Source organism: Calcarisporiella thermophila (genome assembly GCF_041956535.1).
Source record: "Calcarisporiella thermophila strain CBS 279.70 unplaced genomic scaffold VTP21scaffold_6, whole genome shotgun sequence".
In the NCBI taxonomy this organism is placed as follows: Eukaryota; Fungi; Calcarisporiellomycota; class Calcarisporiellomycetes; order Calcarisporiellales; family Calcarisporiellaceae; genus Calcarisporiella; species Calcarisporiella thermophila.
The window spans coordinates 508316-529395 of NW_027192196.1; the positions used below are offsets into that span (position 1 = coordinate 508316).

The window sequence follows — 21080 nt, forward strand, 5'->3', positions numbered from 1 at the left end:
ACAAGGATGAAGCCGATTTATTGGATAAAATGTGCTGGGACAAAGAAGAAAGAGAAAAAAATAAAATAAGATAAAATCGCACGATAATTTGAACACGATTTTGCTATAAATATGATCTTTTAAGGAGACGTTTCCTCGGCCGTCCCAAGAACAAGGTCTGCTATCAGACGAATATGTCGAGTCATGCATTCTGTCCAGATCTCTCTTGCTAACAATTTGAGACGAGGTGACCTTGTGTCGCCGAACTTGTTCACATATGCTAGTGCTGTAGTATTGTCGGTCCGAATCAAGAGAGTTGCGTTTTTGAGAGCTGGGAAGGAGCGTAAACACAGCTGTATTGCCTTGAGCTCCTTTCAATTGAGGTGATATTGTCTCTATTTCTGACCATGACCCTCCTATGATAAGGGATCCGAATTTCGCGCCCCATCCACTATCTGACGCGTCTGTCGTAGCGATCCCGGATGGCGTCGGAGGAAGAAACGATTTCCCGTTCCACTTATTGAGCTCCACTGCCCACCACTCTAGCTCCTTCAATGCTTCCCTTGGGAGTCTGAACGAGACGTCCCAGTCTGGGTTGGTGCTCAGTGCTTTGATGTGTGCCATTATTAGTGACCTCGAAAACAGTCTTCCTGGCATTATTGCTGGAACGGCTGCATTTAATGCTCTCAGGTATGCTGCCAATTAGCTGGGTGTTGTGATTCCTGCGTCGTGCAGTCTGATGGCTGTGCGGGCGATGTCTCTTACCCTTTTGCTTGGTAACTTAAGGAACATTTTCCGCGTATCGATACTGAACCCCAGGTGTTCGATCGGGGCAAAGGCCGATTTTTCCTGGTTGATCAGGAAGCCGCATGTTTTCAGCGTCTGGACTATTATCTGGGTATCCTCCATCGCTTTCTGTCTCGAAGAAGCTGCGGTCATTAAATCATCAAGATATGCTGTAACCCTTACCCTTTCTTATGGCATTCTTGCAGGACCGGGCGGAGGATTTTTGTAAAGGTTCTGGGAGAGGACGTGAGCCCCAAAGGAAGTGGTTTGAACTGATATTTCTTGCCTTCCCCTAAGAATTGGAAAAAGTTCCTTGACTTTGCGCGAATAGGAACGTGAAAGAATGCACTCATCAGGTCCACCGAAGTCAACCAATCTCTAATGGAATTTTTAATCGTGTATTATTTAATGGAACTTAACACTGTAATTGAGCTAATTTAGCTTAACTTGTGAATCGAATCGAGATCACTACATTTTCAAGTCGAAAAAGCAACTCGAGCCGTGCTTTTTCTTTTTAAGAGATTATTTGATATTTTGAGAATTCTGCTGAGAGCAGGTTAACTAGCTATAATGCAGGATTTCGCTTAATCTTAAGCAATATAATACTTCGAAAATATGGTTGTGAACACCTCCAATGTTACAGGGTTCGAAATGTAGACAAAAAGATCATAATAAAAATAAGAGATCGGCGAGGAATAAGAAAATAAGTTAGATAGGTTTAAATAAGTAATAACACGATAACACAGATTTATTTTAGAATATTACACCAAAAAACAACAAAATAATAACTGCACAACTGCGAGCTAACAACAAAAATCTTTCTCATTGACGAAGGATGTAGGTGAGCCATCCTGTTACACCCAATATTTAGACATATATCCTTAAAAATATATCATCATAAGGGGTTTGAGTTCATTTCATTAATATTGTTAATAATGTTGTTGGCTCTGAACTATTTTTAGTCCAACTACCATGCTCCCTGTTGACTATCGAGTCAAGACTTATTCGAGGGATTACCACCGGAACCATTGTCTGTTTGCTTCCTTGCTCCGTCTGCTCTGAGGAGATTATCGTTGACTCCGATTGCTTCGTGAGGCTAATCATATCCCGTAATTGATCAATTAGCTGATCGTCATGAGCTGCAAGTTGAAAAAATTCCAAGATATATACAATATTTCTCAACTTCGCGATAGCTTCCTTGCGCTGCGTAGGCGACCCAGATCCTGCAAATAAAAAATTAATGGATGCACATGTGTTGAGTCCAAATGTGACTATTGGATGAAGTTCCTGGCCATTTGGATCTTTAAGCACTAGCTTAGTCAAATGGATAATTGCATCTGCAGATGCAATACACTCTGAGATCTCACTCTCCTCGAGAAATACCAATACGCTGTCTTCAGTTTTCGGAAAGTACGAGTGAATGTAAAGTATGTTGAGGCACAGAAGTATTTCGGCAGTGTTGAGAGGTGCAAGATCGGATGGAATTATTGACATCCAACCACGTAAACGATCACGCAAACAATCGTGCAAACGATCACGCTCATATAGAAGTTGAATTGATTTGAGACTAGAGTAACTATCAGTAGCACCACCATTTTCGGTGGAAATTACTGAAGCAAGCCCAGAAGAAGGACTGAAATTCAACCAAATCTCCAGTAGAATTTCCGTAAGGTAAGATGAACTATAAAATGTGCGAATCGCATCGGCAATCTCCTGGGTAGCGAGCCCATTCTTTTTGTCAAGAGCATACAGTGCAGATTCATTCTCGTTCTTGACCGGAAGCTTCACATGGCTTAACACAGCCATCTTATCTATTCTCGATCGAACAAGCATGGATCCCCATATATAACAGTGATGCATAGCCCACCGGATATTGTTGCGGAGTTCACGTTCGATGGGATCAAGCTGCTGATTAAAATAAACGCTATCCTGCTTGTGGATTTGCAATTCAAATATCATCTTCCCCGCCATTAACATTAAAGTTAACCCCTTTTTCACTTGACCCGAATGAATTAAGTTGTCGCCCAAAATGTACACTCCCTGTAATCTCGTAAGAGTTACTTTGTGCGGATCCCGATCAAGTAATGCGAGGGCATATTCCATGAATAAAGAACCAGGTATCCCAAGTTGCGTTTGATTGAAAATGGGGATCCCAAGTTTATATAAAACTCTCGCGAACACAGCAGCATATAATATAGGGTCATACCGGTTCTCGCAATAATTTTTTATCATTTGGGTACGATTGAGAATCATAGGATAGGCGACAGCATTAAACCACGAATTAATTAGTGAAACTGCTAGTTCATGTGGGACGGCTTTAAGTAGATCGCTCTGATCGAATTTGGTAGCAAAATTTTGCCCCGTTTCACTATCGCTTATTTCGAGCAATTCAGGCTTTCTCTGCACCCTCCCGCCTATACTCAGCGAACTTATTGTGTTGATGACTATGGCAAGCATGTCGTTTGTTTTTTCACGAATCTTAGTGATAGGCCTAAATACCAGCCCTTTCCCACCTGGCCATAGAAATGATTCTCCATATTTGGTCAAGCCAATTTCTTTAACCTATTAGATGGATTCAACAATCGTTTATTAATAAAGTGAAAATTATATTACATTATAATATCACTTGCCTTTAAACTTTTGACAAATTGGTTAAATTTTCTGTGATCAAACTGTAAAGTCTTCAACCAAGACGTGTAGCTTGCCAAAACGGGATCAACATTGCCAATATTTAGGAGAACCCGCTCATACTTTTGGAGAAAATTATTCCTCGGACGTCCTCTGCGAGCAACTATATCTCCAAACAAACAACTAATCCCTAGACTTTTGCAGCGTAGACAACCTTCAAGGTTGCCATCACAAATCTCCTTGTCCTGGCGACATGCTTGACATGATTTTCGATTGTGAAATAAATTTACTCTCGAGGGATCAAGAAGAATAAATTCGTTCTTTGAGACTTTTGGCATAAAATATAGAAAAATTCACTTAGATTGCTAGACACCGGTCTTACTATTTGATCTTGAAATACTATATATACAGTAAAAATTCAATTAATAGGATATGCGATAAATCTACTATAGTTAATTATAGAAAAATGCGTTTGGCAAAGCCAGTTTCACAGGTCGCGGATATGTTTTTAAAATTCACTCAGAGAGTCTCTCTTTTATCTGTATGGAAATTGCATGCATGGCAATTTAACGAAGACCAAAATGTTTCGCTCACCATCCCGAATGATGGATATAACGAAAAATTTAACTGAGCATCCAAATTCTGAATCCCTTTGGTACTTATCTGGTAATTCGCCAAAACTCGTCCGATAATTCTTTTTGCAAATGAGAATACTTGTAGCGGGACAAACTTTTACAATAATGTTTTGAAATGATACTATAGGTTCTAGAATTCAGTTTTGGATTTTTTGAATACTGTAAGAAAATTCTACTACTGAAGGTTTTCAGAATATCAACATATACGTAAATTCCCTCTTTAAGTATGTGTTTGATACCCAAATAAAACGTTGCCCGGATAAATCACCAACGTAAGCTGAAATCAGTGAATATATACGCTAGGTTAACTACCATACTGAGTGAGGATATAAGCACTAAGGTACATAGGGCCCCGAAGGGCTAAAAAATTTTTTAAATGTAAAATGGTAACTCCCCTTTGGCGAGAGCCTAAGGGGGACAAAGCTGCGCACCCACCACGACCCAAAATATAATGCTAATGTTCGCAGGACTTCTCAAAGCTAAAGAACAAGGATAGCTGACGCCATCTTTATATAAATTTTTTTAGATGTTTATAATTACTCCTAAAGACAGAAATTCGAAAAATTCTAACCAGTTTATACTTGAATTTTATACTTTTGATCTTTTATTTTTCTATGACTATGAGTATAGCACGATTTGGGTTCCGAAGCAGCAAATACCATCCAGTTTCGTTCCCCCTTGGGCACTCGCCCAAAGCGAATTAATTTACCTTAGAAACCTTTTGTTTCATATCCAGTTTATGCAGCTTATTCCGTTGTCCTCGTCTAATTTCTTAGTCGCATTGTTGCCAATATCATAATTGCCTAGATTATTATTGCCACCGCCGTTACTCTCTTGTTCGAACTGTGGTTGAATTTTTGCAGTGAAGTCAGAAACAAGCGATAGCACCGTTTCAGGCGAGTATTTATCAGCAATATATTTTACAGGTTGTGCATATAAACCCTTATATGAATCCGTGGAGGAGCCTTGCTTATTGATGTTCATAGCAACGAGGAAAATGCAAAGATTATATAGAGGGTGCATACAGTAGTTAGAGAAAAAAAAAAGAAGTCAAAAAAGATAAGACAAGCATTTCTTTAGCAAACAAAAATAAAAAATGAGCAAATGTTATATGGTAATGTGGTAATTTGGCGCTACTAAAAACCTGTAGACGTATATGGAAACGTGCGTGCTTCTCTATAATACTTTCACACTTAATAAACAAGGAGAAAATATCAAGTAACGCTTCTTTGTACTATCCTTACGAACATTTCTTTGTGAGAGATAAGACACATTTCAGGCCATGATAATTTGGCTAATTCGAATCATGAGAGTGTGGTTCGATGTTCCAATTTCGCACCCCTGGTCCGGACTAGTGCCGTGCCAAGGAATGATGTAGTTCGAAATTACGTGTGCTATCCAATCAAATATTCACAAATTGGCCCACACAAGGTAAAATATTCAGCCTGTCCCGGTCCATTTAGTCCGAGCCGGAACGCGCCCGCGAAGATAGGGTTAGAAAGCGTGAGGTATAAAAGCTGGAGATTGCAAGCATCGCTTCCTTTGACAAAATTACATTTTCCCTTATTCTCCATATTTAAACATGACATCTATATCCGAGAATTCCGACACTAATGTCAGCCATGATAATAAGCAGCCTGATTCCCTCAGTAGCAATAAGAATCTTGAGAGGTTGGAGAAGGTACCGCCCCCGGATTGCCTTTATGGTTGGGTGGTGGTTTGCGCAGTGTTCTTTGTCGTGTTCTTTGTTTTTGGCATGGCCTTAAGCTATGGTGTCTATCAGGTATTGCTAGGCATCAATTTGCTTATTTCGCCTTGGATTATTAATTATATCCTTCTCATCTAGGATCTGTATGCCAATGATATCTTCAGGGGGGAATCATTATTGAAGATTACCTATATTGGGAGTGTGGCAAACGGTACGATGTTTTTGTTTGGCCCTATTAGTGGCGTCCTGCTGGCATACGTTGGACACAGAGGAATGATGCTCATGGCGTGCGTACTCTCTCCTCTGGGATTTCTTCTGGCCAGTTTCTCAACCGAAGTTGGTTTTTTGCGTCCTAGTTGACTGCTATTTTATTTTTCTCTAATTTGCTTGCTTATATGATTCTTTTAGATTTGGCAGCTCTATTTAACCCAAGGGCTAATCGTGGGAGCAGGAAGTGGATGTGCATTTTTCGGATCGATATCACTCACCGCGCTTTGGTTCGAGAAATATCGCGGGCTTGCAACCGGTATAGCCATTTCAGGGTCAGGATTTGGCGGCCTTGCCCTGGCCCCTCTCATCCGCTTGCTGATCGACCGGGTGGGTTACCGCTGGTCCCTACGTGTCCTTGCCTTTATCGGGATGGGATGTTATGCATTTGCGGCTGCTTTCCTTCGTCCTCGGATTAGGCGCCCCTCACCGCGCAAAATTCGCCTACTCGATTTCTCGGTTTTAAACAAAAAGTTAAGCGTGCTTGTGTTGGTGGGTTCGTTTGCGATGCTTGGGTATTGGCAACCATTCTTTATGATACCAGGTATGTTGCGATGAAATATCACGATGGGACGACTTATCGAGATTTTGTATTCCCTCTCCAACCTAGGTTACGCAATTTCAGAAACAGGCATCAGTTCGACAACGGCTGCGGTTCTGGTGGGGGTGATGTCGGGTGTGAACTCGGTTGCGCGCATTGTATTGGGCGGCATTGCTGATATCTAGTATGCAAGCTTGCATAGATGCCTTGTATTTGACCCCGTCCCTGACTGATTCTTTGTCATCATTCTATAGTGGTCGAGTCAATATTCTTTTCCTCTCAGTTTTGGTCTCTGGACTCTCCATTCTACTACTTTGGGTATTTGCAAATTATTTTGGAGTCCTTGTGCTCTTTATTATATTCTATGGAGCCAGCTCAGGTATGCGAATTCAATCTTCAAGCACTTTATTACACTAGAGTTGTGATGATGCCTTATCTCTTCTACAGGAGGATTTATCAGCTTGTTCCCAGTCATCGTGGCCGAGTTAGCCAAACCAGAAGACATCCCTGTGGCGATTGGCTTTGCCTTCTTTGCATTTGCCGTTGGAAGCTTTCTCGGTCCTGGTTTTACGATTCTATTGCGATCTGCCGGCGGCAATTTAGCTGGAATTATATTTGCAGGATGGTATGTAGTTGATTATTATTGAGTCTATTTTGGGCCTTCAAGAATTAACCTGTCCCAATAGTGTCACCCTCGTCGCTGCGTTGTTTTCCGTCTGGCTGCGATACCTCCTGGACAAACGAATTTTTGCAAAAGTGTAAATGATTTTAATCTTTCCATTACCAATTCGAGTGCATAGACATGTTGAATTTACCATTACATAATAAAGAATGCTATTGAAGATATCAAACGGCCTAAACAATAACCATCTTTATGAGCCATAATAGGCTAATTCAAACTGGTTCAGAGCCTCATCCCCAGCAGGGAGGAGTTTAGTAAAGCAGGAATGCTGGATTGAATAGAGGGGAGCCGGCTTTTAACGTTCATATCACCCAGCCCATTTACACGAGCTAACCGCCGTGAGGCTTGTATGGGATTCATTCGGTTTAAAATACTCCACTCTTGCATTATCTCGGCGACATTGTCTTACGAAAACGCCTATTCTGGGTGAATTGAGTGTTGTTGGGTGTCAAGTCCTTATGAAGGAAAACACTAAACTTTAACATCCAGTTTTGCACGGAGAGGCATTAATTGACAACCGGTTTGGTACAATCCATACCCCAGTTAGCGGAGTCATTGACCTTTCAGGATTATAGAAATAGGAGGGTTGCAGCAATAGGATAATTTGTAGAGTATTTGGTGTAGTCGCAATAATAGAAGAGGTAGCAGACAGTTTCTTGACGATTCTGTACTCGGAGTGTGGAACAGGCAATGCTTTTGTGGAATTCATCACGATCTTGTTGTATTGCTTAATAAAATCATTATCCAATGTTTGCTTAGGCTGTTATTTTGGCTCGAAAAGTTTTCTTCAGTAGTTGAATGGAAATGCCCTCTACTCTGAGTTTTTGCCTATACTAGTAGCTGTCATGTCTGGATTCTTTGGACAATATTGCTCGCTAAATCTATTAATAGAGGAACTATAGGAGGTTAAAAAAGCTAGCATATATACATAGCACAGGCCACTGCATGGAGGAACAAGGTTGCTACTCCAAGGAGCAATGATCTTGATGTATTGTTGGCAATGCAAGGTTCGATATTTATAATTCTAATTCGTAATGGAGTATGGGATTCGGGGCTGCATTGGAGGGTTGTGTGACTGGCAATTTGCTATCACCCCCTTTTTTCTTCCCCACCTTTTTTTTTATTTTACTTCACCGAATTCTTTTCCCACTCTTCCCCCTTTTCATTTCATCCGCGGCTTCAGCCATGTTATCTTCACTCTTCTACATATGGCGGGACTGGTTTTTTCTCCCCTCGGTGCGCTTGGGCGTTAATCTCTACTACCTCTTCTGGCCAGCAGGTATACTGTTTGATCCTGTAGGTTGGCTGGGGATACCGGAACTACTAGGTGTACAGCGCCCTTATTATGCCGACGCCAAGAAACCAGCGCCTTCAGAGAAAAACGATCAAAAGCAAGCCGAGCAGACGAGTCATGAGGATCCACCTGCGTATGAGGATATCCAGGGCCAGAAATGTTCGGAAGGAATCAAGAAATCGCCAAGTGATTTTCAGAATGGAAACTACACCGTACCTACCGAGTGAGTAGCTCGCTTCGGGCACACCTTATTTTCCAATCGGAAGGGTTTCCCATATATCAACCTATTTCCGACTCTAACCATTGTCCCTCCGTAGATTTCTGTGGAGACGCGGTGGCAACGAGGTTTTCGTAACTGGAACCTTTGATGACTGGAAGAGTGAGTGAGAGTTCTCCCGGGTGTGAGCCGTACCCTCTGCATAGGAAAGCTACTCATACGTCCTCGTTGGGGATACCATTTCATTTTCAATTCTAGAGACGCTGAAAATGGCCAAGAGCTCTGCCGGGAACCAGGTGGTCCACTATGCTTGCCCGAGTATTGACCGGTCGAGGCCGCAGCTCTTCAAGTTTGTCGTTGATGGAGAATGGTGGGCTTTTTTTTTTCATTTTCTCTCGTTTTGTCGAACGAATCTAAGCTATTTATTCCTATTGCTTTCCTGTTCTCTTAGGCGGTGCGATCCAGACCTACCGATAGTAAGGGATGAGGGTAAGTTAAGAGTGTCTACACCGCCCGTGGCCTTGGCCAAACAGGAATCTCACTTCGAAGTGTCTCTAGGTGGAAACGAGAATCATCAGCTCCCCAAGATGGAAATGTGACGAGCAGAAGAAACACCGCTTGATCCGTGTCGACCTCCGAAAAGGACCATCCAAATTAGGACATTATGCCAAAGCTCGTTGTATCCATGTTTATAGTTTGGTTTCTGATATGAATGAATCGTTTGCAGATATTGTTGTTTCATACCATTTAGTGTTGTTCTATTTTTGAAAGTGAAAGGAAATGTAACTTTTCTCCTTTTGTGTGCAATCTAAGGTTATACTATAAACCTGCTAGTGGAGAGGGGAGGGGTGTGCGAATGGATTTTCTATTGAAAGAGGAAAGGGGGCTACCAGCTCGTGGCGTAAAACACTGAATTAAGATTTCCCAAGTCACGGCTCGCGTGGCCCGGGAAATAGGGACATGCATGAGGTTTCGGGCCACCTTTTTCACATCCTCCTCCATTCTATAGCATTCCTCGTACCAACTCGCTCCACTCCATCTCGCTTTCCAGGACAAAGCGGCCCAAAGCTTCACTCGTTTTCAGCCTGTGCATTCTCTAGGATCTTAATCACCGGTCGGCCAGCCTTCGACAATGCCTTCCCCCGTGGCCATCGTCATTTACCTCTCGGTCATTGTCGGCATCATTGCATGCCAGCTCCTACTCTACTTCTTGCTCAACATGGTCGCCAAACGAACGGACAACATGCTCGATGACGATATCATCAAATATGCGTAGGTGTATTTCCTATCTCTATTTCATTTGGCTCCAGCTTGCCCCTTGAAGCAGCCTCTCTAACTTGACCATGGCATTAGTCGGTGGCCAACTCTCCTTCTATTCCCCACCATCGGCGCACTGGCCTCCACCTCCATCCTCCAGCTGGAAGAGTCCACCTACAACACCCTTCACCACGCCTTGGTTATCATCTTGATTATTGCCCTGACCTGGCTGGTCATGAATCTGATCAAAATCATCACCCACTTTGTTGCGCGGAAGCACGATTGGACTAAGAAGGAGAATAACCTACGGTCGCGGCAGGCCATGACCCAGTCGGTTGTGATTATGCGGACATTGAGCGGGTTGGTGATCGTGGTGGGCATCGGAGCCGTAAGTACCATATGCCCAGGGGCGACCCACGCTGGTGCCAACGAGGGGAAGTCAGACCTAATCTTCTATTGGGTTTCGTCTAGATCGCGTTAACTTTCCCGCAGGTGTACACGGTGGGGGCATCCCTTTTGGCATCTGCCGGTATCTTGTCACTGATCGTGGGTATGAGCGCGAAGCCGATCTTTGAAAACATGGTAGGTTGAGGATGGATTCAATCAAAATGAAGCACTGTGATCGACGCTGCAAATCTGATGACACAGGTTGCCTCCCTCCAAATTGCCCTCACCCAACCGATCACCCTCGACGATGAGGTGCTCATCGACGGCGAATACGGTCGCATTGGTAAGTTCCGTGCCCATCTTTCTAGCATTGTGTGGTTCGGCCGTTGTAATACATTCCGCCCCTTGCAGAGGAGATCGGGTCTCTCTACGTGGTCGTCCGCACCTGGGATGAACGGCGACTCGTGATTCCCCTCTCGAGATTCCTGACGCAGACCTTCGAGAATTGGACCCTCAAGAGCCCCCAGAAACTGGGCTATGTATACCTCTACCTGGACTACAGCATACCCATCGACGAGATACGGGAGAAATTGCGGCAGTACTGCGAGGAGAGTATTTATTGGGATGGCCGAGTGGCCCTTGTTCATGTAAGGATTCATTTTCTATAGGTGGTGCTGCTTCTCCTCTCCCCCTCAGCTTTGCATGGGGAGAGGGCCCGTGGGCTATCATTGACGTGTCGCCTTGTAACGTAGGTTACCGATGCGACCGAAAAGTGTATCCAGGTTCGTCTCCTTGTTAGCGCCCGCACAGCGCCGCTCTGCACTGACCTTCGCAACGAGCTGCGAGAAAAAATGATCCGGTACGTGAACGAGAAATACCCAGAGGCTTTGCCCGTTCTTCGATGCCATATCCACAAGCATAGTGAGGAAGCGAAAGATGAGGGCACGGTCGACGGGGACCCGTTGGGTGCGTGGCGGATGGGGTTGCAGGAAAACGAAAAAACAGAATAAACTGATCCCAATCCAAATAAGGCTTCCCCTGCGGATCCTGATCAAGCATCTGCGGGGAAAGGCTTCTTTTAAGGCACTTTCTCTTCCTACGTAGATTATTTCCATGTTCGCACGGCATTTACCCCTATTCCTATCGACCCTCCTTCTTGTGCATCATCTCTTTTTATCTAGGGCAATCCCTTTTGTATTTATTTATACTCTCTAAAAAAACACTTTGGGTGGTCCGAATTAGCACCCAACCTCCTGTTTAGATATTAGATGTTAGGTATTTTCATTTTCCTTGTGGCAATAGACTCAGTGGACCTTGGACATGATTATGGGTTGAGATTGGACTCGAAAGGCGGTTATACTATATAAAGTATTTTCAAAAGTTTATTCCTTTACATGTATAGAATAAGAAAAAGTAGGAGGGAGAAAAAAAAGAGTAAAGAGAAAAGAAAAAGAAAAAGAAAAAGAAAAAAAAGACAGCTATAGGGTGGGAGGAAAGGTAGAAAAAAAGGTGTGAAATCACGTCAACACATCCTGATATTAAGGGGGGAAAATAAGTGCACTAAAGCATCCCACTTATTAGAGGTGGGACGGAGGATATGACAAGAATAAGAATAGAGGGGGAGGGGTGCAGGGAAATTGGGGGGGGGGGGGCAAGGGAAGAGGAGATCAGGGGAGAGTGATTATATAAAGGAAAAAGAAAAGAAACTATATCTTACTGTATCATGGAATGATAGTCTAAAAACATCTTTTTTATGTGGGTTGTCAGCTTTAGATGCCTCCGTTTCTCCACGCCGAGATCCAAGAGGTGCGTTTATCCTGCTTATTCACCGACGGCGAGCTGGAGGGGCCCAGTCCCGCCCCGTTGTTATTGAGGGTGGCTCCGGAGGAGGAGGGGGCGGCGCCTCCATCCACCAGCTGGGCGTTTCCGCTCATCTCCACCGCGGGCACTCCACCGCCACGAAGCGGTTTCGCAATCCGGCCAAAGTTGAGGGCCGTGAAGGCGGGGTTTTGCGACTTCTGCGTGCGCGCCTGCTCGAGTCGCTCCCGCACCGATTGCAGCTGTGTCTCGAACTTCTGGTTTTGCATCGTCAGCTTCTCCTGGGCCTCCTGCAGTAGCATTTCCAGATTCTGGATGCGTTCATTGCGGGTGGCGAGTTTGCGCTCCGCAATGGCAACCTCCTTCTTGAGGGTTGCGTTCTGTTCGACAAGCTGCTTCTGCACGTTGGTCAACTGCTCGAGATTGCGCTCGAGGAAGGCCATCTTCTTTTGCTGAGCCTTGTTGTTGTTTGTCTTGACCGCCTGGTTGTACTGCTCCCGCGTCTCATCGAGCGACATTTCAAGCTCAACCACCTTCTCACAGCGGTTTTGGAGGTCACGCATCAGCGCCTTCTTCATCATCTCGAAGTCAGCAAGTTGCTGAGACTATAGAGGAGTGGGCGAGGGGGGGGGGGGCACAGAGTTGAGGGTTGAGCCACATCAAGATACACAAAAAACGACCCTCTGCTTACCATAGTCTGACGGATACGCTCGATATCCTTTTCCTTCTCTGCAATTTCCTTCGAGTCCACGATCTTGGGCTGCTGGTGCACCACGGTCTGCAACTCATCGTTGGCCCTGCGCAAATCGAGAACGGTCGCGTTCAACCGGTGCATGCCCTCGTTCTTCTTCTCAAGCTCCCGGCGCAACTCCTCGATTTCCTTTTCTTGCGCCTCGCGTTTCGAGCTGTATTGCGCCTCGAGCTTCGTCTTCAACTCCTGGATGGTCGCGGCAATATCCATGTCGGAGCGCGCCTCCTCCTCTGCTATTGTCTTGTCCAGCAGGTCCTCGTACTCTAGCTCCATGTTGTTGAGGCGTAGTTCGAGCTCGTCGCGCTTCCGCATCAAACCGTCATTCTCCCGGTGCAGCTCCTCGATGGTGCGAGTGTGTTGCTCCACAATGGCACGCAGCTCGCACACCTCCTTCCGCAGGGAAGCCAACTCTTCGCTTTGTGCGCCTGAATCCGCCTCGTGTTTGCTGAGGGTCTCCCGCATTTGGTTTGCGCGCTCAGAAAGCATGCCGGAAGGATCCAGGTCCGCCATGATCGCCGCCAGCTTCTCCTGCTTCCGCTTCTCCTTGTCTTCCTCGAACGGATCACGCTTGGCAAGGCGCAGCTCTAGAATGTTTTTCTACCAATTGGGGAAGGGGGAGATCGGGTTAAATCCTATGACGAAACAATGCATTCGACGGTGGATTAAAAAAAAAAACCTTGAGCGATTCGATCTCGTTGGAGAGCTCCTGGTTGGCCTCGCGAAGACTGTCCATGGTGATGACGGCCTCCTTATTCTCATAGGAGACCTTTTGGAGCTGCAATCGTAGCTCGTTGACTTCCGACGACATTTGTTTGTGCTCCTACAACCCCATAATACAAACGAGGATTAAACTAGGGCTCAGTCAGATCCGACTGAATAGAGAGTTTACCGCTGTCATCTGGGAATCGTGCTCCTTGATGAAGTTGAGCTCATCTCGTAACGCCTGGGTTTCCTTTTCCTTCTCCTGCAGCTCTGTCTCCTTCTCTGCAAGCTGGTCGGTAAGTTCATTCTCCCGCTTCAGGAATTCCTCTCTTTCGTCCTTTTCAAGCGGAACAGACGCGGGCGTAGCTGGGCGAGACTCCTCCTGTTGTGCGATGGCTTTGACAGCCGGGTTGGCCGCCAGCTGCGTCGGAAGCGAGCCCGAGACCACCTTGTCCATGGTGATCCACTCCGACTCGGGCACTTGCTCTCCTGCGCGCCACTGGCTGATCTCACCCTCAAGGGCAGCAATGTATTGCTGATAGGTAACCGCCTCGGATTTGACCTTTTTGAGCAAGGCCTTGAGCTCGGCAGGGCTGAGCTCTTGGTTGATCTTGGCCTTGTTCTTGATGGTCTTGGCCCTACAGGACGGCAGAGATGAGATGACCTGTGATAAAATCAGCTATCCAACTTCAGGACAGGTGGACGTACCTCATACCGAACCGAAGCGTACTGATAGTTTCGGCATCGTTGAAAGATGAGGGCGAGCAGTTGATGATGAGGGTTGTACGCGAATTACCACCCAGCGACTCCTGCAGGATTCGGGTCAGTTTACTGTCACGATAAGGGATGTGGGTAGACTATAAAAGTTGAAACGGAAGCATAGAGGTTAGAAATCATCTCGACTTGCTTTTGAAGGCCTATTTTACTTTTCCATCCGTCAAGGCATTGATCACCATGCCAAGCGCCGAGAGCGACTTGTTGATCTTTTTGGCCTCCTCCAGAGTCTGGCCCGAAGCGCCCGTCTTTCCAACTTTCTCTGAACCCGCTAGATCGACCAGGAAGAGCCGACCCATCTTCACTTTGCCGTCCACGAGATTCTTTTGAGCAATGTTAATCACGAAAATGGAGTGACTACGTGAACTCTCCGCATTCATGTCTATGTGGAAGGAGTGGGAAAAAAAAAAATCGAAAAAAATTATCAATCCTTGGTAACTTCTCCAATCTCATTTTGAGTGCTCCTACTTGTATAAGCGACCACTCGAGCATTTCCTCCTCGTCGCATGACTTCGTACACCTCCTGAATGGAGCTTACATATACTTCTAAAAGGCCTTTTACATACACACCACGGTTCTTCTCTTCATGAATCGGAAGATTGTCCTGACTCGCTAGATGGATTGAATGGATTGGTGATAGAGAAAAAGGAGTCATTCAGTACCCAAATCGACAGACTAGCTCTGAAATTCAGGAGAAGGGGAGGGGGGGAGAGTACTTACGATTTAACAGATCCCGAATTCTCTCCATATAAATTTCCATGTATGAGACTTTGACGGTATATTCCATGGTGGGGGGTGACGACATAATGCTAGCAAAAATCTGCTCGACAATTCGAGGAATGATTCCCTTCAAGTCATCGTCATCGATGTTTGCTCCCTTTCATCAAGAAATTGGGTGGATAGAAGGGGAGTGAGAAATGGAGAGCAATATCCCAAGGTTCATCCGATACTCTACCATCATTGTAAAAGTTTTACCAGAGCCAGTCTGGCCATAAGCAAAGACGGTGCCATTATAACCATTCATCACATCTATTCAAAGGTGAAAAAAAAATGGTCAATCTCAATGTCGATCTGGAAGAGGCAAAACCGCAAATACCTTCGACGATAGGCTTGATGGAATGCTCAAAGAGATCATTCTGCCTGGTTTCCATGCCAAAGACGCGGTCAAACGTAAACGATCCAGGATATTCCTTGCTCTAAAACAGCGCGGCAAATGTAATGTCCGACATCTCAAGGTATGGCATGCAAGCAAAATCGGCACGATCTCCAACACACTTACCTCTACTTTGACCGTTGTATGATCTTCATCGATATTTATGATTGGGACACCTCCCTCTTTTATTTCTCTCTGGTTTTGCGGCCGAAACCGGCACACAACCTTGATATTATTGCCAGACATTGGAAGTCTATGCGGGGAATGTTCTTCTAATCACAGACACTTCTAGAATTTGTGTTCAAGTTTTGCATGCGGTAGAAAACAATAAAAAGTCAGGCCCAGTCCGACCCAAGACAAACATCCAATTGCCTACCTAGTTGAAAGAAAACAGATGGATGACTGAGAGTGGTGCGGACAATATGCAAATTGTGTCAGCAAGCGTCCTTTTGCGGTGATGCGTCTCTCTTTCTCTAGCGCCTCCCAATCTCTTTTCTGATCTGACCTCTCGCTAAGCAATGTAAATGATGTAGGGAGAAATATGAGATGAACTTGAAACTGCTGCTGCTGAAATTTGGGGAATGTATCGCATCACTCTCTGACGTCGACCCTAGATAACCAGAAATTTTTATTATCGGGTGTGACGCTGATTTAGGAATTTTTGGCAGCCGAGTCCAGGGCGGCCCGGGGGCTCGCGTGTTTGGCCAGACTAGGGGGCGGGGACGAAGCCGCCCCCAGCCAGCGGCCAAAGGGAACATGCCCAGAGCGTGCATTGGAGTCGCGGGAGCAGCGGAAACCAAGTCACGGAAATTAGCGAAAAGCATTGTGCATAGGATTTCATGCTCGCCTCTGCTCAGATGATTTGAGGGGATTCAAAGGAGAAATTATGAGCGGATGGGGATGTCTGAATCCTATTTAATATGTCGAAGGGAGGAGGGGAAAAAACAATAAATATACAGTGTATTGCCAGAAAAGAGAGCCCGATATGCTATTTTAACAACAAAACAAACAGGGAAGAAAAATGAAATAACACTCCAATGCGGTCCAAACAAAACATGACTCCTTTCTAAATGAAAAAAAAAAAGAAGAGTTCTGAGAAGATGGGATGAAGAGGGGAGTTGAGGGCAGGCATTAGCAGCAATGACGCAAGAATCGAAGAGGGGGAGTGGGTGGGTTGGATGCCGGAGGAAGGTGAGGTAGCTAATATTGGTGTGCGGAGTGCCCGAAGTTTCCTTGGGGCTGGGTATAGGGGTGCACCAGCATGACCACCTGAGGCTGCGTGTACGGGTAAACGGGCTGAACATAGCCGTATTGCGCAGGGGCCTGAGGCGTGTAGGGTGCGGGCTGTTCGTAGCTGTAGCCTTGGGTGTATCCTATATTAAACAAAGCGGGTTGAGCAAACTGGCCTGCGGGTTGGGTTGCTCTCTCACGGGGGAGTTACCGGGGGGAATATAGGTGATGCCAGGCGAGCCAACGACCAAGGCCGGCCGCGGGATATCCGGTTCTCCTATGACCGGCTGGCCGCCGGGCGCCGTGACTCTGCCCGCCTGCCAGCCTTTGGGCCCTTGCACCAAGTCGTATTCTACCTGAAACACAAGCAGAGTTAGAAGCAGGAAAGGGGCCGCCGCCAGACTGCGGATCCAGAATTCAGCTCAGACATTACTTCTTCGCCCTAGAAGAAAACACAAGCCCACCTGGCGTCAGTAACACACACACACACACACACATGCAAGCCAATGGAAATCTCAAGCCCACCTCAGCCAAACTTTTGTAGACGCCTGAGCTGTAGATAGCCGAATGGTGCACGAAGACTGCGAACAACAAGTTAGTAAAGAAGAGAAGCAGCATGGAGGGGGGAGGCGGGATTGCGGGATCACCTTCGGCATTTCTCTCCTGCGGATTGTTGGGTATAATGAAGCCGTAGCCCTTGGTGCTATTAAAGAACTGGCATGGGGAGGAGGGGTTAGCGGGCGGCGGGCCGGTGGGGCGTGGGGCTGGCAACCTACCTTGACGCGCCCCGTTCGACGTAGCGAAGACATGGTGGAGTCGCAGGCTGGAAAGCAACAGAGATCAGATGAGCGGGGTTAAATAGAAGAGGCGGGAAGCAGAGCAGAGAGCGAAGAGGCAGAAGACGCGCCAAAGCGGGACAGGGAAATCTGGCGCGACGCAAGGGGAAGGTGGAGCGGGCAGTTTAGTAAACCTGAGGGGAAAATTTTTTTAAGGATAAATGAAGGAAGCGTGGCTCTATATGAGCTTTGAGTTTGCCACTCCTTGCTCAATTACATAACCCAGTCAACCTAATCGTTTGTGCATCGCTTGCGCATCGCCAACCCCATGCAATGTACAATTATGTGTTGAACAGGTTTATTCGCCAGTGTCGCCCCGACTCCCCCCTCCCGCCGCGCTCGTCTGGCGCCCCCTTCCTCGTCCACCCCCTTAGCCGCCCTCATCGCCGGCGCCCTCCGCGCCCCCCTTTGGCGCGCCGCTGGGCGAGGGAAATGACGTGGCGAACCCAGTGCTGTGCGGCCCTGCATCCGGGGACCAGGTTTAAGCTATGGAGCTCTTCTCACTAGACGTTAGTAACCAGCAGAGCTTTCCATTTCTATCCTTATTAATTAAGCGCTTTCCACTTCTCCCAGCTTCACTCATCTCCTTGCAACATTCCCGATGGCCTTTCTTCATTTCGACAGCAAAGCGGCACCATCGCCTTGGCAATGAGGGGGAGGCTGGGACCCATGTCGGTTCGATGGTGTGCCCCAAACCACAGCGTCCTCTTGTCCTAATACTCTCCTATGGCTCCAGCACTCGGGCTGGGACCCTTGTCTGAAAAGATATCCAAAAACACTCCCTGTCTTTCCCCTAGCATTTCTTCCAACCTACGCGCACGTCCACGACATCGCTCCGCTTATGAAACAAGGCAGTCTTCTGATAATCCGATTGGTATATTCTACCGAAGTCTGCAAGCAACTTCGAACATGATTAAATGAGGCTCGGGTGACTGCTTTTCCTCAACCTTGAATGGTCGCTCGCCAAGGATCTCTGGAATTCAGCGAGGGATTATTTCTTGGGGCGAGAAAATGGGGCGGCTCATCAAAGCGTTGGCCGTAGCGCTATTTATTCTATTTATTTCGGGCACATCGCAAGTATACGTCTTATGGCCGTATTCTGAATGGGGTCTCAAATCTTTCGCCTTATACCTCTCCTTTAACGCATTGGTCATCTTGCTCTACGTCAATTTCTACCTTACCTACATAACGCCCTCCGGGCATCCCCCTGCTCAATGGGTAGGTCATCGCTATTGTGCAGTAGAGACGTCCGAAACGTGCATGCTTAACTCAAATCTATGGCACAGAATCCTCATTGGACGGAGACCATTTCCTTAGCTACCCCGCGCCGAAAATTTCGATATTGCCGCACCTGTAATAGCTTTAAACCACCCCGAACTCATCACTGCCAGCACTGTAAGAAATGCATTCTCAAGATGGACCACCACTGTAACTAGATCTTTCTCTGTGTGACGGGGGCAATCTCCGTGTCTAAGTTGTGTCATGCTTATGATGTAGGTCAGCTGATCGACAACTGCATCGGTTATCGAAATCTGGGGCACTTTGTTCGTTTCCTATTTTACGCCGAGGTATCTTCCGTCTATTGCTTGGTTTTGATGGGCGCGTCGCTGTACGATACTCTCACAGGAATTAACAACCCAATGGTAACAACGGAGCTGCTTGGTTTCGAGAAGAGGCACCTCTTGACCCCTCCTCCTTAGAATCCTAGGATTCCTACATCCACGGCCCTGCTCTTTTCGGCCCTCAACTTCGCCCTGACTCTCTTCACCTCACTTTTAGCAGGAATGTTTCTTATTTCCCAGCTATTCTGTGTTCTTTCCAACACCACTACCATCGAATCGTGGGAGAAAGCCAAGGTGGATAAATTAATCAGATCAAAGAGCATACCTCCGGTAATCAAAGCGCTCCTTGTCCCCTCTTTCAAAACATGCTTACCGCCTTCTTCTCGTAGACGAAATATCCCTTCGATCTCGGAATTTACCGCAATCTCTGCTCGTTGCTTGGCCCTTCCCCCCTTTTTTGGTTGTTTCCCCAGCCGATGCTCGGGGACGGCCTCGCTTTCGGGTATGTGGACGGCACGGATCCATATGGATGGCCGCCCCGAAACCCGGAGGACCCGTCTCCGAGTTGGAGGGTCTATCGCGAGGATGGAGAGAGTTCGGATGACGAGGAAGAGAGGGAGGTGCTTGATTCGGAGCATGGCCCCATATCGGTCGTGGTGGTTCCCGAGAATGGATTTGGATTGAGAAAGGGGCGAGAGGGAAGGGCCAACGATGGCTGAGATTCTTTGTAGTTCTTTCCCTATTTCATATTTCCAGTATACCCTGTTGTTTCTTTTATTTATTTGGAAAGAATGCCATGGCTTGCCATTCAAGCGATAATATTATCTGCCTACGACAAGGGCGATATGCGTGGATCAGTCTACGATAAGGGCCGAAATGTTTTGACTTAGATCCATGCCCTTATCATTTGCATACACAATCAGGCTTATACCTCTCGTAATCTTAACACAGGGAGGAGCATCCAAATATTCAGGTCGGATATAGGGCGGTAACCGGTAGCTTCCCAACCTTTGCAGGGCGTTGCAAAGAGACGCAGCCATGGAGCAGGGAACTAAATCTGCATCGACCGATCTGCTTCCTGATAACCTTATATTCAGGAAAAACCCATCTTGGCCATGGATGCACGTGAAAAGAATAAAAGCAGCAGCCATAATGGGGGTATTGCGACCAGGGAAACAGGCGAGGGAGGAAGAGAGGGTGAAGGCGCCGGTTCTCATGCAATGGCTCCAAAATGGAATGGATGAAACCGTCTCCAATCCTCCGTCCTGTTATGAGAAAACGGCCTTCCCACTTGCGACCTCTAGGGAAGGCGAATAAGATTTAATAGTTTTCTTGCTTAGATGAAGATGCAGGCGCTAGCTGAAATTCACGGTGCCCCTATTCCGTGTATATTGTGAAGACAGGGCGAGAACTGGTTTTTTTTTTTTTCATCCCGGCGACTTTGATCTTGTGATGCGCTAGCGTCTAGCCGTAAACCCTCCTTCTTGCCCTTGGCTATTTTTAATCCGGAGTGATGGATTTCTACAAAGGGGCAGGCTTAAGACGGGTGATACCTCGCATGTGAAGCAGGTCTTGATCTCGGATAACGAGAACCGTTGAGGCATGACCTGCAACCCTTTTGATTGAGCAAGCCTCAATCGCACACCAGGAATTTTTGGGAAAAAAAAAAGCTTTCTTTTTATTTTTTCGTGCCCCTTCTTCACCATCCTCAACATTCTTGTTTCCTCCCCTTTGTTCCAAGTTCCCATGTGAGTATGCATTGCTGGACTAATCCCTCCCGCGTTCCTCTGCAGCAACTCTATCGCGCTACCCTGACGCGACTCTATCTAGTTGCTTACCGATTTAGACCCAATCTTCGTTATTAGTGCTAACT

At 46.4% G+C, this 21080-nt stretch overlaps 11 protein-coding genes across 11 annotated transcripts; 5 read left to right on the forward strand and 6 right to left on the reverse strand.

The window, feature by feature from the left end:
* Positions 1-397: 397 nt before the first annotated feature.
* On the forward strand, positions 398-994 carry VTP21DRAFT_9920 (uncharacterized protein; the record flags this gene model as incomplete). Its single annotated transcript, XM_069400920.1, has 2 exons — positions 398-669; positions 766-994. 2 exons carry the CDS (start codon positions 398-400, stop codon positions 992-994), a joined length of 501 nt encoding a protein of 166 aa, XP_069253646.1.
* Positions 995-1677: 683 nt separating this feature from the next.
* On the reverse strand, positions 1678-3222 carry VTP21DRAFT_9921 (uncharacterized protein; the record flags this gene model as incomplete). The annotated part of the gene is made up of 1 exon (XM_069400921.1): positions 1678-3222. One exon carries the CDS (start codon positions 3220-3222, stop codon positions 1678-1680), a length of 1545 nt encoding a protein of 514 aa, XP_069253647.1.
* Positions 3223-4754: 1532 nt separating this feature from the next.
* Positions 4755-5012, reverse strand: VTP21DRAFT_9922 (uncharacterized protein; the record flags this gene model as incomplete). Its single annotated transcript, XM_069400922.1, has 1 exon — positions 4755-5012. One exon carries the CDS (start codon positions 5010-5012, stop codon positions 4755-4757), a length of 258 nt encoding a protein of 85 aa, XP_069253648.1.
* Positions 5013-5610: 598 nt separating this feature from the next.
* On the forward strand, positions 5611-7656 carry VTP21DRAFT_9923 (uncharacterized protein; the record flags this gene model as incomplete). The annotated part of the gene is made up of 8 exons (XM_069400923.1): positions 5611-5811; positions 5875-6072; positions 6145-6547; positions 6614-6728; positions 6799-6923; positions 6992-7169; positions 7231-7302; positions 7542-7656. The coding sequence occupies 8 exons, from the start codon at positions 5611-5613 to the stop codon at positions 7654-7656; spliced, it is 1407 nt and encodes a 468-aa protein (XP_069253649.1).
* Positions 7657-8411: 755 nt separating this feature from the next.
* VTP21DRAFT_9924 (uncharacterized protein) lies at positions 8412-9336 on the forward strand (the record flags this gene model as incomplete). Its single annotated transcript, XM_069400924.1, has 5 exons — positions 8412-8743; positions 8838-8899; positions 8996-9107; positions 9189-9226; positions 9296-9336. 5 exons carry the CDS (start codon positions 8412-8414, stop codon positions 9334-9336), a joined length of 585 nt encoding a protein of 194 aa, XP_069253650.1.
* A 533-nt stretch (positions 9337-9869) lies between these two features.
* VTP21DRAFT_9925 (uncharacterized protein) lies at positions 9870-11391 on the forward strand (the record flags this gene model as incomplete). Its single annotated transcript, XM_069400925.1, has 6 exons — positions 9870-10009; positions 10091-10382; positions 10466-10576; positions 10643-10724; positions 10793-11028; positions 11134-11391. 6 exons carry the CDS (start codon positions 9870-9872, stop codon positions 11389-11391), a joined length of 1119 nt encoding a protein of 372 aa, XP_069253651.1.
* A 759-nt stretch (positions 11392-12150) lies between these two features.
* Positions 12151-14806, reverse strand: VTP21DRAFT_9926 (uncharacterized protein; the record flags this gene model as incomplete). The annotated part of the gene is made up of 6 exons (XM_069400926.1): positions 12151-12804; positions 12891-13547; positions 13627-13770; positions 13840-14290; positions 14361-14509; positions 14579-14806. The coding sequence occupies 6 exons, from the start codon at positions 14804-14806 to the stop codon at positions 12151-12153; spliced, it is 2283 nt and encodes a 760-aa protein (XP_069253652.1).
* A 44-nt stretch (positions 14807-14850) lies between these two features.
* VTP21DRAFT_9927 (uncharacterized protein) lies at positions 14851-15825 on the reverse strand (the record flags this gene model as incomplete). The annotated part of the gene is made up of 5 exons (XM_069400927.1): positions 14851-15038; positions 15147-15303; positions 15382-15455; positions 15523-15622; positions 15706-15825. The coding sequence occupies 5 exons, from the start codon at positions 15823-15825 to the stop codon at positions 14851-14853; spliced, it is 639 nt and encodes a 212-aa protein (XP_069253653.1).
* Positions 15826-15851: 26 nt separating this feature from the next.
* On the reverse strand, positions 15852-16403 carry VTP21DRAFT_9928 (uncharacterized protein; the record flags this gene model as incomplete). The annotated part of the gene is made up of 3 exons (XM_069400928.1): positions 15852-15867; positions 15956-16090; positions 16183-16403. The coding sequence occupies 3 exons, from the start codon at positions 16401-16403 to the stop codon at positions 15852-15854; spliced, it is 372 nt and encodes a 123-aa protein (XP_069253654.1).
* A 376-nt stretch (positions 16404-16779) lies between these two features.
* VTP21DRAFT_9929 (uncharacterized protein) lies at positions 16780-17618 on the reverse strand (the record flags this gene model as incomplete). Its single annotated transcript, XM_069400929.1, has 4 exons — positions 16780-16952; positions 17021-17211; positions 17300-17523; positions 17586-17618. The coding sequence occupies 4 exons, from the start codon at positions 17616-17618 to the stop codon at positions 16780-16782; spliced, it is 621 nt and encodes a 206-aa protein (XP_069253655.1).
* Positions 17619-18656: 1038 nt separating this feature from the next.
* Positions 18657-19926, forward strand: VTP21DRAFT_9930 (uncharacterized protein; the record flags this gene model as incomplete). The annotated part of the gene is made up of 5 exons (XM_069400931.1): positions 18657-18863; positions 18932-19073; positions 19143-19288; positions 19346-19537; positions 19597-19926. The coding sequence occupies 5 exons, from the start codon at positions 18657-18659 to the stop codon at positions 19924-19926; spliced, it is 1017 nt and encodes a 338-aa protein (XP_069253656.1).
* Between the last annotated feature and the right edge of the window lie 1154 nt (positions 19927-21080).